Consider the following 18,458-nt stretch of genomic DNA (forward strand, 5'->3'; position numbering starts at 1 on the left):
GATGGACTTACCCGTCAACTCTGGATGCTAGATACGAGAGAACTGTAGACGTAGATTCCTGGTTAGTAAAACTGGTCCTTTAAAATTCCTTGTATATATACTTATAGCAAACCTTTGTTAGACAACAATTCATTTTTGCTGTCTTCTTCAGGTGTAGCTGCGAGTAATGTAATACCGGGACGTTAGTTGGTTTGCTGGAGTTTCGATGTTGCAGAGAGGTAACAAATTCATCTGCAAAGATGGTTTTTGATGGTTCCATTGAATATTCCGAAATATGAACATTTTACACTTACGATTGATAAAACTGACTCACTCTCTCCATGTCCGTTGTGGTTTTTGGCGATTTCTGCCATTTAGGGCTTGCTTTACGATCACTGTTGTACCAAGGCTGAACACTAAGATTTCAGATTTCGGCAAGAGTACCTTATAACCTCATACATTAATCAGTGTGCATTCAGTCTTTGTTCAATTAAAACAATAGCGATAACAATAGAACTCCGCAGAGACTAGTAGTCTTCGTTTTCAAAATTTGGATTTTTTTTCTAAGTCTTTTTTGAAACAGGGTAAATTTGGCGCGTTTTGGCTTTGCAAAACGGAAAACTCAAGTAATTTTCCAGAGGTTTTTAATTTTGAAATATAACTGAAAGTTCAGTTTCGCTTTGAAAGCGTAAAATTGGCCGGAAAATAACGTTAAGTCTACAGTCAGGCTTTGAAGTTTGTCAATGCAAAGTTTAAATAAATCTTGTGTTTTACCTGTTCATGTTGTTTTGGTTGATTCTTTCATTATCCTTTCGCGTCTTAGTGATAAAAATTGTTCGTGAAGGCCGGTGCATACTGCGATGCAAAGAAACCTTTGACTATCTAGTCTTTCTGGACTTCATAAAGTTGGGCGATATGTTCGATGTTTCCGAAAGGGATCGTTTCCGTAGTGCTGACGCCACATATATTCTTGTAGGTAACCATGGAAAAGTCCTTTGAATGTTCCTGTTTGGGGCAAACCTCGCTTGATTCCCCACCATGTATTTTCAATACCCTGTGTGTGCGCACCGGTGAATTCCGGCGCATTGAAGCCATTCCATCGCAACCCTTTTTTGAATATCGCCACTCGTACCCGTTTCGCGATGAAGCACGTCGCGTCCAGCTAAGTTCATTGCTGCACCCAGCTCGGACATTTTACTGACGTCGCAAGCAGGTTATGATCCTTACACCACTGTATGCACCGGTCGTGATCCGATAATATTCGAGAAAGTCGAATAAAATTCAGTCTCTAAATCTCCGAGTTGTTGTTCTTCTTCCTTCTATCTTCTTTCGTTGATGTTATTAGAAAGAGGTATGAATAAATTTTGTTTTCTATGTGGTATTTGGCCAATCGTAGAGAAGAAGAAATGCATTTTTTGGTGCAAAGGGGACCTTTGGTGCATTATATCAATGCACATATTGTTATGAAAATTTTTTTACTGAAAGGTAAAAAAAAAAGTAGCTTTTGGAGAGGAACTCCTAACTGGTTTGCGTAGCATAGTGGTAAGGTTCTAGTTTGATAATGGTCTGATAATAACGCGTTGTCTGAGAGCGATGGTTCAAGGCTCAGCAGAACTGCCAAGAAGCTAAAAGGGAAAGAAAAGAAAAAAAAAGCGAGAAGTTAGGAACAAAGGGGAGAAGGGAGAAGAACGTGAGAAAGGAATGGAGACGAAAAAGCCACTTTCAATCAAATTCTCTTTTATTGAAGCAGTAAGTACTTATTACTTATGTATATATGCTAAACCCATGGGAATAGGTCATTGTCTTAAAAAACAATGGGGTGCATACATAATAAATGAAATTGAATGCATAATTAATGTATGGGGTTATATGGTACTCTTTCCCAGATTTCGAGGGGAGGCAAGTTCAAGGGGAGGCAGTTTTCACCCTGAAAATCCTTACTATTACGGCGATAGATTTTCAGACTGAATCGGAGTCATCAATTAAGCCACGACGAGTACACAAATAAGGTAACTTTAATGATCCAATACGTAAAAACCGAAACTAAGGATACAATGACCGACTGACCTTAACTGCCTTGTAGTCAAATAAATAAGAGTCATTGAGCGATTATAAACATCATCAAACTACAAACTAATTTGAGGCGACAGACAATAGCTACCGAGGTAGTACTGTTAATTTCGCGTTCGTTTATCTCAAGGTAAGGTACAAATACATATTTCGGAATATTTAGTGTTGTAAATGGACCATATTTCGTTCCCCATACTATTCCTTATAACTTATGCAATTGCAAATTGTCAACGGTTCCTCGCGTAATTTAACACTGCGTCACGCAATGCGTGACGCTTTATGGGACCGTTCATTTTTTACAAGGTAGTGGGGATTGGTGGGATTTGGGGAGGTCACCAAAAAAAAAAAAAAAACCGCCTTAAAGGGTGGGCCATCTAAAAGAACTAAGGCAAAAAGGAGGGGTCACGTAAAATATTTTCATAATGCCTTAAAAGGGGATATATGTTTTACTAGTCTTGAAAGTTTGGCCCTCACGAGTATGTCTTTGAGCGACCATCCTCTTTTGTTAGATACGAGGGGCGGATATTTGTATATTTCGCTCAGTAGTGGTTGTGTTTCTATTAAATGCCAGTTTCTCATGAGAATTTGCTTTAGGTTTGGCACTTATGGTTGGTATTGTGTAAAAAAGGCAAGATTCGTTGGTTCGTCTTCTGTTTTCGTCCGCTCTTATTTTGGCCCTCGCCCTACATTGTAGCGATTCTGGAAAAGTTCCTTTTTCTTTGTGCCTTTGTATATCTGGTTTAATTAACGATTTTTTTGGGGGCGGGGGGGGGGGGAAGGGGGTCACCGAAAAAAAAATTACCTGTATTGGTGGGGGGGTCATGGAAAAACATTAAACGACTGAGGGGGGTCATGCAACTTATTCATGAAAGTTCAATAAATCCCACCAGCCCCCCCTACCTCGTAAAAAATGAAAGTTCCCTAAACTTAAGCTCTTTCTCGAGACGTAAGCTTGGGACACCTGTGCAACTAAAACCTTAGACTCTTTGCAGCTAAAGGTAAAGCCTGAACCTAAGAGATTTGCTGACAGTAGGAACGTGAGTCAAATGGTCTTTGTATCTTTTCGCTTCCTTGGCGCTTCTCTCGATTGTAAGGTTGGTGACCTCTGTAAGCATGTCATCCACGTGGCTTTTGTAACTACGCTTCCGGAAAACTTCAATAAGTGCCTTAGGTGAGCCATGGAAAAAAAATGTAGAATTAGTCCGGCGTTGTTAACGTCGATTTTCATTGTGGAACTTAAGTGTTAAAGAAGGTTACAGATCAAACATAATTGACCAGATGAATAAAGGCTGAAAGTTTCTAAAGAAACTGTGGTGCTGCGTCGGTGGGGGTAACAAGGTAATTTGGTTATATGAAATTATAAACTGGCCAACATTCGTTACGGTGGCCAATTTACAATTTCAACTTAGTTGAATGATCGTATTACACGACATTTTTCTTGGGACATTTTCCTGTAAATCTTCAGGTTGTGTCCCCAGTCCATTTCTCATTTTTACCAATTTAAGCTACTTTTTCAACAAAAGATGCAAACTTTTGATGGTGACAAACAAAGATGGTGACTTTTGAGGAAGTGGCAAAGTAGGGAACCATAAACAATAGAGAAACTTGACGTTCAATTAAAATATTGAAGTCATTAATCCTCAACATGGAGCAAATTGGTTAAATTTCCAACAAAAGTTTCATATTTCAATTGAACCCCTTTCATCATTATCAATGATAAAATCTTTGCATGACTCACTTGAATGAAAATTGAACCAGTAGGTAGTCTTGTAGAAGTATATCCAGGAGCTGATGCGTAAGCTAACAAAAAGTCAGCCTCCTGAGGCCTTGTGCCACGTGAAAGAGATGAGTCACGCATGGGCCCTGTATATCTTTCAGAGTATGGTCCTCTGCAGGCCTGCACAAGAAACACCTTGGGCTTGTCCCTAAGTGATGGGCATTCGTTAGGTTTAAATCGTGACATCAATGCTTGAATACTGATCAATTTACCATCCACACCAAGAATGGTATCATCATCGCTCCCATGGGACATAATGATGAAGAAGAGAGCATCACAGTTCTTGTGGTCTTCAAATGCAACCTCCTTAGCTAACCTCTCCATTCTCTTTTTGCTAAGGTTTCTTTTTATCTTCACAGTATAATGGTGTTCTTCAAATAGGTTTCTAAGCCCATGTTCATCATGTTTTGCTCCATCGCGGTACGAAGCGTAATGACCAAAATCATAATTGTTAACAATGATACACTTTCCACGTGAATCACGTCTTCTTTCATACCTCTTAAGTTCTAAGGTGTCTATAAATAAGTCAAGAAAATAGCATGACATTATTAGTTAAACGTTTTTAATGTTGGCATGAATAATACCGGTCACGGGAAACAATATATGCTCCACACAATTTCTTCACCAAATGGTTAGTTGAACAAACACCAAGATGAATGACAACCCTTCTTAAAAATTAAAAACAATCAAACAGTTTCCTTGACAATATTTTGCCATCATTAAAATAAAATAAATTCGAAAACAAGGAAACATGACTTATTTCACTGAAATAAATTAAGACTGTTCAAATCACCCACTTTGCAGATATTTTTGTTTGGGACATTCTTTCTTTAAAGTTTTCTTTATCTGCAATGAACAAGTTTTATAGTATAACACTTTCGCCATCTTCAATTGCGCCATCTTTCCTGTGACGTCACGGTTGCAACGTTCCTGTACTGAGGTCAAAAGCTTTCTTTTAGGATCGCGTGAGTTACAAGCTTTAAAATGAACACACACTTCCTATGATAAAAACACTTAGTATCTCTACCAAACCATAAGACAATGCTACACCTCCTTCAGAGGACCGTTTTCTCTTTTCAGGGGCTTTTGATTTTTTATGCCTTTTGCCAGGGTTGGCAGTTTCTCTTCCTTTGTACCCTGTAGAAACAGAAGTGTACAAATATAACTACGTGGTCACATAGTGTGAAATGGGTAAACAATGATTCAAAATGGATACTTACGGGAAAAAAATAATTCGAAAATATTCAAGTTACATGCTTCAAAATAAACACACACTTCCTAAGACAATACTACACCTTCTAAAGACCGTTTTCTCTTCTCAGAAGGTTTTGATCTTCCATCATTCCTGCCAATGTTACTGTTGGCAGTTACTTTTACTTTGTACAAAAGTGTACAAACAACATATTTTGTTTCCATTTAATACACTTTCTTAGAACTATGAAGTCACATAGTCTGAAATGGGTAAACAATGATTCAAAATGGATACTTAAGGGGAAAAAAGAACTCCAAAATATTAAAGTTACAAGCTTTAAAATAAACGCAGACTTCCTATGCTAAAAATACTTAGTCTCTCTACCAAACCACAAGACAATACTACACCTCCTTCTGAAGACCGTTTTCTCTTCTCAGGGAATTTCGATCTTCCATCATTATTGCCAGGGTTGGCAGTTCCTCTCGCTTTGTACCCTGTAGAAACAGAAGTGTACAAATATAACTACGTGGTCACATGCTCAAATCTTTAATCTTCTATGCCCAGTCAAAATACGGAAAATCGGCCGCCATCTTGCCCCACGACCGAGTTTAAAGAAGAATGACTCTAGCGGGTAATGTGACGTCAAATCGAGAACACGAAAGTCTGCATCTCACACATTTTCACTTGTTTGGGAAGATTGTCGTCGATAATTGTCCGAAAATATGCCGACTAAGTGTGTTGTAGAAGGATGCAGCAACGTGCGAAATTTGCAAGAGGGTATCGCGCTTCATACATTCTTCATACAACACACCTAGTCGGCATATTTCGGACAATATCGACGACAATCTTCCCAAACAAGTGAAAATGTGTGAGATGCAGACTTTCGTGTTCTCGATTTGACGTCACATTACCCGCTAGAGTCATTCTTCTTTAAACTCGGTCGTGGGGCAAGATGGCGGCCGATTTTCCGTATTTTGACTGGGCATAGAAGATTAAAGATTTGAGCAAATTAAAAAAATTTTGCACAGAAATACTCCAAAAAATAAGCTTATTTCGTTAAGCGAAAAAAAAATTTTGGGTTTAGGTGCACTTTAAGGTAAAAAGAATTCCAAAGTATTAAAGTTACAAGCTTTAAAATGAACACACACTTCCTACGCTAAAAATACTTAGAATCTCTACCAAACCAAAAGACAATGCTACACCTCCTTCAGAGGACCGTTTTCTCTTTTCAGGGGCTTTTGATTTTTTATGCCTTTTGCCAGGGTTGGCAGTTTCTCTTCCTTTGTACCCTGTAGAAACAGAAGTGTACAAATATAACTACGTGGTCACATAGTGTGAAATGGGTAAACAATGATTCAAAATAGATACTTAGTATCTCTACCAAACCACAAGACAATACTACACCTTCTAAAGACCGTTTTCTTTTCTCAGGGGATTTTGATCTTCCATTATTGCCAGGGTTAGCAATTCCCTTTGCTTTGTACCCTGTAGAAACAAAAGTGTACAAATATAACTATGTGGTCATAAAGTGTGAAATGGGTAAACAATGATTCAAAATGGATACTTAAAGTGCACCTACACCCAAAAAATTTTTTTCGCTTAACGAAGTAAGCTTATTATTTTGAGTATTTCTGCGCAAAAATTTTTTTATTTGCTCAATTCTTCAATTTTCTAGGCCCAGTTAAAATACGGAAAATCGGCCGCCATCTTGCCCCACGACCGAGTTTAAAGAGGAATGGCTCTAGTGAGTAATGTGACGTCAAATGGAGAACACGAGAGTCTGCATTTCACACATTTTCACTTGTTTGGGAAGGTTGTAGTCGATAATTGTCCGAAAATATGCCGACTAAGTGTGTTGTAGAAGGATGCAGCAACGTGCGAAATTTGCAAGAGGGTATCGCGCTTCATACATTCTTCATACAACACACCTAGTCGGCATATTTCGGACAATATCGACGACAATCTTCCCAAACAAGTGAAAATGTGTGAGATGCAGACTTTCGTGTTCTCGATTTGACGTCACATTACCCGCTAGAGTCATTCTTCTTTAAACTCGGTCGTGGGGCAAGATGGCGGCCGATTTTCCGTATTTTGACTGGGCATAGAAGATTAAAGATTTGAGCAAATTAAAAAAATTTTGCACAGAAATACTCCAAAAAATAAGCTTATTTCGTTAAGCGAAAAAAAAATTTTGGGTTTAGGTGCACTTTAAGGTAAAAAGAATTCCAAAGTATTAAAGTTACAAGCTTTAAAATGAACACACACTTCCTACGCTAAAAATACTTAGAATCTCCACCAAACCAAAAGACAATGCTACACCTCCTTCAGAGGACCGTTTTCTCTTTTCAGGGGCTTTTGATTTTTTATGCCTTTTGCCAGGGTTGGCAGTTTCTCTTCCTTTGTACCCTGTAGAAACAGAAGTGTACAAATATAACTACGTGGTCACATAGTGTGAAATGGGTAAACAATGATTCAAAATGGATACTTACGGGAAAAAAATAATTCGAAAATATTCAAGTTACATGCTTCAAAATAAACACACACTTCCTAAGACAATACTACACCTTCTAAAGACCGTTTTCTCTTCTCAGAAGGTTTTGATCTTCCATCATTCCTGCCAATGTTACTGTTGGCAGTTACTTTTACTTTGTACAAAAGTGTACAAACAACATATTTTGTTTCCATTTAATACACTTTCTTAGAACTATGAAGTCACATAGTCTGAAATGGGTAAACAATGATTCAAAATGGATACTTAAGGGGAAAAAAGAACTCCAAAATATTAAAGTTACAAGCTTTAAAATAAACGCAGACTTCCTATGCTAAAAATACTTAGTCTCTCTACCAAACCACAAGACAATACTACACCTCCTTCTGAAGACCGTTTTCTCTTCTCAGAAGGTTTTGATCTTCCATCATTCCTGCCAATGTTACTGTTGGCAGTTACTTTTACTTTGTACAAAAGTGTACAAACAACATATTTTGTTTCCATTTAATACACTTTCTTAGAACTATGAAGTCACATAGTCTGAAATGGGTAAACAATGATTCAAAATGGATACTTAAGGGGAAAAAAGAACTCCAAAATATTAAAGTTACAAGCTTTAAAATAAACGCAGACTTCCTATGCTAAAAATACTTAGTCTCTCTACCAAACCACAAGACAATACTACACCTCCTTCTGAAGACCGTTTTCTCTTCTCAGGGAATTTCGATCTTCCATCATTATTGCCAGGGTTGGCAGTTCCTCTCGCTTTGTACCCTGTAGAAACAGAAGTGTACAAATATAACTACGTGGTCACATAGTGTGAAATGGGTAAACAATGATTCAAAATAGATACTTAGTATCTCTACCAAACCACAAGACAATACTACACCTTCTAAAGACCGTTTTCTTTTCTCAGGGGATTTTGATCTTCCATTATTGCCAGGGTTAGCAATTCCCTTTGCTTTGTACCCTGTAGAAACAAAAGTGTACAAATATAACTATGTGGTCATAAAGTGTGAAATGGGTAAACAATGATTCAAAATGGATACTTAAGGGAAAAAGAGTTCCAAAATATTAAAGTTACAAGCTTTAAAATGAACACACACTTCCTACGCTAAAAATACTTAGAATCTCTACCAAACCAAAAGACAATGCTACACCTCCTTCTGAAGACCGTTCTCTCTTTTCAGGGGATTTTGAACTTCCGTCATTATTGCTAGGGTTGGCAGTTCCTTTTGCTTTGCACCCTGTAAAAACAGAAGTGTACAAATATAACTATGTGGTCACATAGTGTGAAATGGGTAAACAATGATTCAAAATGGATACTTAGTATCTCTACCAAACCACAAGACAATACTACACCTCCTTCTGAAGACCGCTTTCTCTTCTCAGACGATTTTGATCTTCCATCATTCCAGCCAATGTTACTGTTGGCAGTTACTTTTACTTTGTACAAAAGTGTACAAACAACATATTTTGTTCCCTTTAATACACTTTCTTACCACTATGTGGTCACATAGTCTGAAATGGGTAAACGATGATTCAAAATGGATACTTAAGGGGAAAAAAGAACTCCAAAATACTAAAGTTACAAGCTTTAAAATAAACGCGGACTTCCTATGCTAAAAATACTTAGTCTCTCTACCAAACCACAAGACAATACTACACCTCCTTCTGAAGACCGTTTTCTCTTCTCAGGGGATTTCGATCTTCCATCATTATTGCCAGGGTTGGCAGTTCCTCTCGCTTTGTACCCTGTAGAAACAGAAGTGTACAAATATAACTACGTGGTCACATAGCGTGAAATGGGTAAACAATGATTCAAAATAGATACTTAGTATCTCTACCAAACCACAAGACAATACTACACCTTCTAAAGACCGTTTTCTTTTCTCAGGGGATTTTGATCTTCCATTATTGCCAGGGTTAGCAATTCCCTTTGCTTTGTACCCTGTAGAAACAAAAGCGTACAAACAACAAATTCTGTTCACTTTTAATACACTTTCCTATAACTATGTGGTCAATTAGTGTGAAATGGGTAAACAATGATTTAAAATGGATGCTTCAGGGAAAAGAATTCCAAAATATTAAAGTTACAAGCTTTAAAATAAACACACACTTCCTATGATAAAAATACGTAGTATCTCTACTAAACCACAAGACAATGCTACACCTCCTTCTGAACACCGTTTTCTCTTTTCAGAGGATTTCGATCTTCCGTCATTATTGCCAGGGTTGGCGGTTTCTTTTGCATTGTACCCTGTAGAAACAGAAGTGTACAAATTAATATAAGTATGTGGTCACATAGTGTGAAATGGGTAAACAATGATTCAAAATGGATACTTCGCAAAAAAAAGAATTCCAAAATATTAAAGTTACAAGCTTAAAAATGAACACACACTTCCTATGATAAAAATACTTAATATCTCTACCACACCACATGACAATACTACACCTTCTAAAGACCGTTTTCTCTTCTCAGGGGATTTTGATCTTCCATCATTATTGCCAGGGTTGGCATTTCCTTTTGCTCTGTACCCTGTAGAAACAGAAGAAATGTTCCTTTGAACCGATATATTTTTAACATTCAGGGGTGTACACACAATGATTTTCACAAATTAATGTTCCCGTAGCCACCAAACAGATAAGAGGTAAAACCATCAGAAAAGTAAACAAATGGCCAGTTATGAAAACAATGCTTTGCTTTCCCCTATAAAAATTTGCTGGTTACTCATTTTAGTGATATATATCGATATAAATAGTGATGACTCGTAATGAGAAGAATGAAGGCTTGAAATTTTATTTGAGAACAATTGTGGCCTGGATGCTTTGTTAAAAACAAAGAATACCCAGGAATGGTGAGGAATATTCAACAATAATGCAAACGATGGTGAAAGATGATTGTGGAAAAGCAATTGCATTGAGCATCTTCACTCATAGTTACACCTTTAGTCTTTCAAAGAGCTTTGACTCAGTTACACATGCGCATTAGTACTCGTTATGGACAACTTATCATGGCTTGTTCTTCACTTGTTTAGTACCTTACTACGCAGTGCGGACAGCTCAACACAGTCAAGAACTAGGTTCTGACCATCATCCACAGCTTGCCCCGTATGAGAACTTGTATTATAAGCATTCCTGTTGAGAAGCAATACACCACTTCTCCTTCAGGTTCCTTACCTGGGGTAGCAACATTGCTCTCACCTGTATCTGTGTCATTCTGTTCTGTGGGCATTTTCTTTTCTGTACACAGGTGACCTTGAACAAAAAGAACCTGACCATCATCCAACACTTGCCTCATTTGACCCTTTGTATCAAAAGAGTTGCCATTCAGAGGAAATAGAGCACTTCCTCTTTCAGGTTCATTGCCTTGGGCAGCAGTGTTACACGCCGCTGAACCACCCCTGAGATACGCGTCTGTTGAGTGACGCTCCAAAAACTTGGGGCAGATTCCAGGTGTAGTCGCGGACTGTCCAGGCATTGGGGTTTTTGTTCCTCCAAGTGCTGATGATAGTAAAAATAAATATCTCAGTGTTTTTAAACAAAACTTATCTTTCTAGTTAATATCTTTACTAGAAAACAATCATTTTCATTTCCAATGAAGTTTATAAGCAACTCCAGGCGAATAAAACAAGGTAAACATTGGTAATGACTATAAAAGCTTCAGACATGAACGAGTAAGTGTGACAACAACACCATAAATACTCATCCTGTCAATCAGTCAGATTTTTAAAGAAAAATTGGATCTTTAGTGAAAAACAATCGTTTTTATTCGTTACAGAGTTTTAAATGATCTCGAGATGAATAAAGCAAAGTGAACATCGCCAATGATCAAAAAAAGCTGTAGATGCAAACAAGCTATTGCATGACAACCACAGCAATTACCACGTGGTATTTGAGTCTTTTGTAGGCTAGCGGACCAAAACAGTTTACGAGTCAACATTTTACGTGTTTATTCCTTACGATTTACTTAAGATGTTACTTTACTTCAAGTTTAAACACTTGATAAAAGTTCAGGCAACGCGACTCAAAATATCGGGCAACATGACTTTGAGCGAGATCACTTTCAGGTGACTTGACCGGTTACCACTCCTTCGCATGTGAAGCTTTTACAGTCATTGTCGATGTTTATCTTGTTTTATTTGCATTGAAATCCTTAAAAACTTCGTTAGAAATTAAAAGAATTTTTTTTTTAAAAAAGATCTTGACTAGAAAGCTAAGTTTTCTTTAAAAAATCTGACCAATTGACATGATGAGTCTTTACAGTGTTGTTGTCGCGCTCACTTGTTCGCAACTGAAGCTGTTATAGTCATTGGTGATGTTTAACTTTCTTTGCTCGCCGAGAAATCCTTACAAACTTTGTTGGACATAAAAGGAATTGTATTTTACTAAAGGTCTTGTCAAGAAAGTTAAGTTTTCTTTAAAAAATCTAACCAATGATCATGATGAGACTTTACGGCACTATCGTCCACAACAACTTGTTCGCATCTGAAGCTGTTATGGTAATTGGCGATGTTTATCTTGCTTTCTTAGCCTTGAGACTGTTATAAACATTTTCGAAAACAAAAAGAATTGCTTTTTAGTAAAGCTCTTGTCTTGAAAGCCAAGTTTTCTGAAAAAAATCTGACCAATTGACGTGATGTCTTTACAGTGTCGTTGTCACAATAAATAAGTCGTTCGCGTCTGAAATTGCTATAGTAATTGGCGATGTTCATCGTGCTTTATTAGCGTTGAGATCCTTCTAAACTTTGTTGGAAGAAAAAGAATGTTTTTTTTACTAATAATCGTTTACTTTTCCACATGTTTAACTTCTAATAAGCCATACTAGATTGAGGACCAACTTGCCGACGTCTCTACTCAATTTTATACGTCGGTGAGTTGGCATAGGCGAGTTGAACTGTTAGCGACTTGACTGGATACCTTTTAATGGACCCCAACTTCATCCGTGTCAACAAAATGTAAGAAAAGATCTTGACCAAACAAACTTGGTCGATAAGCTATTGTACTGTACATTTATCTCCTTCCAAAAAAGGAAAGGGAAAAGGAACACACTGTTAGTGTACTTAGTGCATTTTGAAAATGACCTCGCTTTTAATTCAGTTCTTAACAAATCCAAAATTGAAAAAAAAAAAAAAAAAAAAGAAAACAGATTTTTACCTTTCAATTGAAAAATGAAATTTTCAAGGACCCGAGTCTAAATTCAAGGGTTTTCAAGTCCTTGAAAACCAAAAAGTTAAATTCAAGGACTTTCAAGGAGTGCAGGAACTCTGTAATATACTTGTATTAAATAATGACAGTGATCACAACAGCTAGTGGGAAACAGAAGGTAATAAGAGAGCAGAAAACACGAACAGCAGTGCAGAGGAAAAATTTTGAAAATAGAGAAAAAATTCTAATTACCTTCATTTCTGTTGAAATGTTTTTCCCACCACCTTGACCCTCTTTCGGAACTAACCACGGAATCCGCTTCAGAGTCAAAATCACCTGCTCTTGAGTGCCCTCCATGGGGACTAAAGGTAAATATCACAAAAATCATAAAAGATGGATCTTAAAAGAGAGATCCTAAGAGAGGGAAACAGTAAATTTGGATCTACACTATAATCTAAACACCTGTCTGCTCTGATTTGCAGTCTGGTGCTTCCCTACTGAACTACAAATGGATAAAGTGAATGAGGTTCTAAAGAAACTGTGGTGCAGCACCAGTGGGGGGGGGGGGTATTACAAGTTTTGAATAAATATTCAGATGATAACAGTAAAAAGATAAAGATAACTTTAACTTACTGGAAAGAAGGTGGTCTAGATTCTTCAATGCCACCTGTCCCGGGCACTGGAGGGCGTATGCCAGATAATGCTGATATCACTGTCTGCTGATCTCTGCCTGGGTCTGACACACTTTTTGTGTCTGACGTGAAAAGCTGCAACAACAATTGATGACTACTGATCAGATTTGCAGTAAAGTATTCTCAGTCGAGTTTTGATGGTGGAAATTGTTAATCTTGTTCAATACTGTGTTGAATTCAAAAGGAAACTTGATTTATCACCATTTCTGCTGACTTAAACTCAATCTTCAGTAATATTCTTTTTCTTGTATTCTTTCATAGTCCACTCCATATAATCCTATTGCATATGACTACCTATCTGTCACAATTTCATGCTTTTACGAAGAGCAAGTGGAATTATTTCAGGATTCCTGGGGCTGTTGTCACACAATCGTGAATGAGGCTACGAACATTTCATCACGTGACTATTGCACAGTGAAACTGAGTTCTAGTCTGTTGTAATTAATTTATTTAATTGTCTATCTATTGTTATTATTATTTATTTGTGTTGTTAGTGTAATTATTGTGGAATATTGATTTTATTGTTATTGGTGTTTTTTTTTTTGTTTTGTTTGTTTTTGTAAGTTTTTAAGTTTGTTTTTCTTTGTTTGTCTACTTTGGTATTGTTGTTTTATCAGTTTTACTTTAGCGTCGTTGTTGTGCAACTAGATACCAGGTTATTGCTCGTGCAACGTTATATGATGTGGTGTGAGATTTGAAATTTCTAACGAAACATTGCATACAACTGAAGAGGTCTATGGACGAAACTAGTTTTGTAGTAGGCGTGTTTTAAAGTGTGTTGAAAGTTAATTTTAATGAGGTTTTGTTTTCAATATGACAACTTTACACCCAAATTAGTTTATATATTCTCCATATTGTTCTCCATATATTTCCTATGGTGCTGATAAGAACAATTTATTTCCTCGGCTAAAATAAGGGCTAAAAAAGGCAACCGTCTGCTATGCATAATCACAACCGAGTTGCAATCTAAGATAAATCGGGTTTCCTGCTATGAAAATATATCAACAAAGCATAAGTTTTGGCTAGCTTAGTTCTGTAATCCATTTGTAGGTTATGTTATTTTTTTAATTCAATGACAGACAGCCTACCCGAGCAACGACCCTTCCATTTAAAGAAGGCAAATTCATCTCTTCATTGTTTCGCTCTACTTTAATTTTCCTGCAATAGGAATTAGAAATCGTCAACTGAATATATTGATTACTGGCAAGCACGCTATCAAGAGTTTGGTTGGAATCCATAAAATCTGTGTGAAGAAGTGACAAAAAGACTTTGCTTTAGGTTGCCAGAAAAAGAAGAAAATTATTTCAACTAGCAGCAGGTATATATGTACAGGCGATAGACACATGGAGTCTGGGTGTCTCAAAAATTCAGACCCGAAAAACTCAAGACCCTCTGGGTGTCTTGAAAACTCAGACCCCAAAAGCTCAGACCCTCTGGGTGTCTCGAAAACTCAGACCCAAAAAACTAAGACCCTCTGGGTGTCTCGAAAACTCAGACCCGAAAAATAAAACATATTTACACTGCGTGAATGCTGCAAGCTGACTTGCTTACTGTTTGTCGATACAGTGGCATTACGTGCACTGATCATGAAAATTATCTGCTGAGAAAAGAAAAACAGCTTGCAGTGTTAGACACGTGCAACAATCATGAAAATTATACTCGACATTCATATAGATTTTTCTTTTCATTATCATATTTACATTACAATTTTACATTTATGTAGCACAGACTTCTATGTGGATATATTCAGTCGCGCTTAACAGCATCGTAAGGTTGAGATCAGATGTATAAGCCAAGTTTATATCCACAACGTGTTGTGTCATTAGAAGCCATTCTCGAGGTGTGTTGCATGATGGTTCCCTGTACAAAACAGGACTGGCGTCACACGACAGTAGCAGATATAACCTTTCGCAGTCCTTATACTTCGAGAAATTCTTGCAATTGAGTCTCCTGCATTGAATTTTGAGCAGAATAGACCATTACTGGTCAAAGAGAAGTCGTTTTTGTTAATTCTGTAATATAAATGAGGTGTCTGTAAAAGGATTGAGATTGCTGTCATTTGGTTGAGCAAGTGTGGTTTTACCAGCAATTGATTTTATAACCAATCGTTTTGATAAGTACTTTTTATTTCAAAACAAACAGTTGCAATGTTATTTCAGTGTTCAGTTTTGTTGCAATGTCGTTTCCAAAAACATTTAGCAAATCATACAGTAAGTACATTCAAGCATTTTTATTGAAAGGAAAGAAAATAACTCGTATGGCTTGGAAAATGCAACCATGAATGGATAATGTCTTATCGTAATTGACCAGGAATATTGATTAAAAGCTTCTGTTATTTTAACCCATTAATGGCCGCAGCTTTTGTGGAAAACTGTGTTTTGAAGCTAGTCGAGCAGATTTCGGGACACTGTTGTGGTTTTAAAAGCTCAAACTTACCAAAAACCCCTTGACAGCTCGTACACTCGACGGCCTTTCGATCCAAATGCAAAATGGCGGCCTGAAAATGTCGAGCACGCGCAGAAAGCAAAATTTGGAGATAGTTTTTGGGTTGAAAAGTAATGCCCCACTTATGACTTTTACTTTTCTCTCTTTCTCCTGCCCTTTTTTTCCCTTCTCCTTGCCTGAAGTTTCTCCTCACTTGCTGGAAATTTAGTAGGCTTCATTTTGGTGTAGAGATTTTTCAGAAACTACTCATTATTAATTTTTCAAACCACATGCTCTGAAAGGTAGGTTGGTAATGCAACAAGATTTTCATCCAGATTTCCAGGTCAAAAGTTACATGGTTTTCTGGCTATTTCTCCAATCTCCTTCACTCAATTGCACTCATTCTGGTATCGTTTGTACGATATTTTCAACCTGTTCAAGTACATGTTCAAATTTGTGCTCCAGGGTTAAAAGTGATGACGTCACAAGGAATAGAAAGGGTGTGGGTCCCCATGGGCGCATACGGGCGCATACGGGCGCACTGGACGTCAATAGGTTAAAGAAAAGATAAACAAAGAACCGTTTATACACAGTTATTCTTTAAAATGAGGGAAGTATAAGGACCCTGAAAGGTTGTATCAGGTTTCAAATATCCGCTGCTACTGTCGTGTGACGCCGGTCCCGTATTTGTACAGGGAACCATCATGCAACACACCTCGCAAATGGCTTCTAATGACACGACACGTTGTGGATATAAACTTGGCTTATACGGTAATGAAAAGAAAAATCTATATGAATGTTGAGTATAATTTTCATGATTGTTGCACGTGTCTAACACTGCAAGCTGTTTTTTCTTTTCTCGGCAGATAATTTTCATGATCAGTGCACGTAATGCCACTGTATCGTCAAACAGTCAACAAGTCGGCTTGCAGCATTCATGCAGTGTAAATATGTTTTATTTTTCGGGTCTGAGTTTTCGAGACACCCAGAGGGTCTTAGTTTTTTGGGTCTGAGTTTTCGAGACACTCAGAGGGTCTGAGTTTTTCGGGTCTGGGGTCTGAGTTTTCGAGACACCCCATGGAGTCTCTAATCACAGCACAACTGTAAACTTACACCTCATGTGCTAGCAAGTATGAAAAGCCAGAAAGGTAATAGTGAAGAACAGTTTGCAAAAGATATTGTCAGCCGACTGTTGACTAACAGTTGGCCAACTGTCGACTGACAGTTTTCATTATGTTTCAGGCCAAAGTTTTGGCCAACTGTTGGATGAAAGGTGGTGACCTGTCAGTAACCTGTTGTTTGGTCATACAGTAAATGTGACCGGGCACAGGATTTCGTACACTAACGCTTTAACGTTTAACGAATCAATCCGTTTACTATCCGTTCACTATCCGTTTAAAACGGACCATTAAAGCGTTTAAACGCTTTCTCCATCCGTTTAAACGCTTTGCTCATCCGTTTAACGTTTTCGACAAAACATTTAAACGGTTAACCTATCCGTTTAAAATAAAATACATCCGTTTAACGAGAGCGAGATTTGTTTTCATGATTATGCAAATTTATTTCGATTGACGTGTACGGCAAAATTTACAAAATCCGTGGCTATCGAGTTTCTTATCTTTTATTTCCATCGATTGAAAGGAAACGGAAATTGCTTTATAAAAGCTGTAATTACACATTACTTTACGAAATCGAATGCTAGATGAAACACGAGCGAAAGAAAGTTGAGTTTTGTTAAATGCGTATGCAAAATTGTTTCGATTAACCGACGTTGAAATCTACAAAATCAGCGGCATTTCTTCACGTTTTTCACTTGATAGTGCGTTTTCATTTCAGTCAATAAGTAGAGGAAACAATGTAGGAACATGAAAAAAAAAAAACGTCTTTGCTCCTCAACTCTATTTTCTTTCTATCGAGAATGTTCAGTCCTCATGGTATGATTCACAGATTGCTTCCTCTGCTTATATAAATTTTCAAACGCATTGCGAGCTCTCCAAGGCGAGACTCGCTCTCGGCTCGCTTCACTCGCCAGTGGATAGCTTAATTGCAGGCTAGTAATTTAATTTTACTTAGTTTTCTATCGTTGTCAGTCGAATATTATTAGCATGAAATGTCAGTGTTCCGCATGAACAATTCGTATAATTGGTCGCAACGGTTTCTGCCTTAAACGCTCTTACTACCCGTTTACTATCCGTTTACAAACCGTTTATTTTTACCCGTTTAACGGAAAAGCCGTAGTGTACGAAATCATGACTTTGGGGCGAGGAAGACAACGTAAACACTGCTAAGAAAGAAATCTACATAAAGCGTACAGGAGGTACACATCAACTCACCCGAAATCATCATCCCTACTTTTGAAAAAGAACTTGTAACTCTGCCGATTGAGTACATTTTTTAAATCCAAAAGAGTTGCTTCTGAAGGACTTTTAAGCAGCTTTACACGGTACGGCATATCTTCATTGTCGACGTAGTAAATCACAGTAGTTTCGTCCATTTTGCTCAGCGAGGTGTGTAGACAGAACCACCCTGCGCATGTGTCAGGCCGCAGGATATGACATAACTGTAGCCTTACATGAAGTACATACCATCAGTTGACTCGATGGGCATATGGTATTTCGTATGGCGCGTATTTACGGACAAAAATGTACATCGACATTCGTTGTTCAAAGCTTCATTATTGGTTCAATA

At 37.5% G+C, this 18,458-nt stretch overlaps 1 protein-coding gene across 2 annotated transcripts; it reads right to left on the reverse strand.

The window, feature by feature from the left end:
- Positions 1–1,976: 1,976 nt before the first annotated feature.
- On the reverse strand, positions 1,977–18,290 carry LOC111324550 (uncharacterized). Of its 2 annotated transcripts, none has more exons than XM_088730884.1 (19): positions 18,104–18,290; positions 14,435–14,504; positions 13,288–13,421; positions 12,907–13,016; positions 10,711–11,010; positions 9,962–10,045; positions 9,680–9,766; positions 9,377–9,457; positions 9,175–9,261; positions 8,667–8,753; positions 8,396–8,476; positions 8,194–8,280; positions 7,338–7,424; positions 6,423–6,503; positions 6,221–6,307; positions 5,426–5,512; positions 4,877–4,963; positions 3,788–4,341; positions 1,977–3,215 (listed from the first exon to the last, which is right to left on the reverse strand). In XM_088730884.1, the coding sequence occupies exons 1-19, from the start codon at positions 18,262–18,264 to the stop codon at positions 3,042–3,044; spliced, it is 2,526 nt and encodes an 841-aa protein (XP_088587010.1). In that variant the 5' UTR covers positions 18,265–18,290; the 3' UTR covers positions 1,977–3,041. The 2 variants fall into 2 exon arrangements, with proteins under 2 accessions (XP_088587010.1, XP_088587009.1); XM_088730883.1 differs by having other exon boundaries at positions 10,687–11,010.
- Positions 18,291–18,458: the final 168 nt, after the last annotated feature.

The sequence above is a fragment of the Stylophora pistillata genome, chromosome 8 (genome assembly GCF_964205215.1).
Source record: "Stylophora pistillata chromosome 8, jaStyPist1.2, whole genome shotgun sequence".
Classification (NCBI taxonomy): Eukaryota; Metazoa; Cnidaria; class Anthozoa; order Scleractinia; family Pocilloporidae; genus Stylophora; species Stylophora pistillata.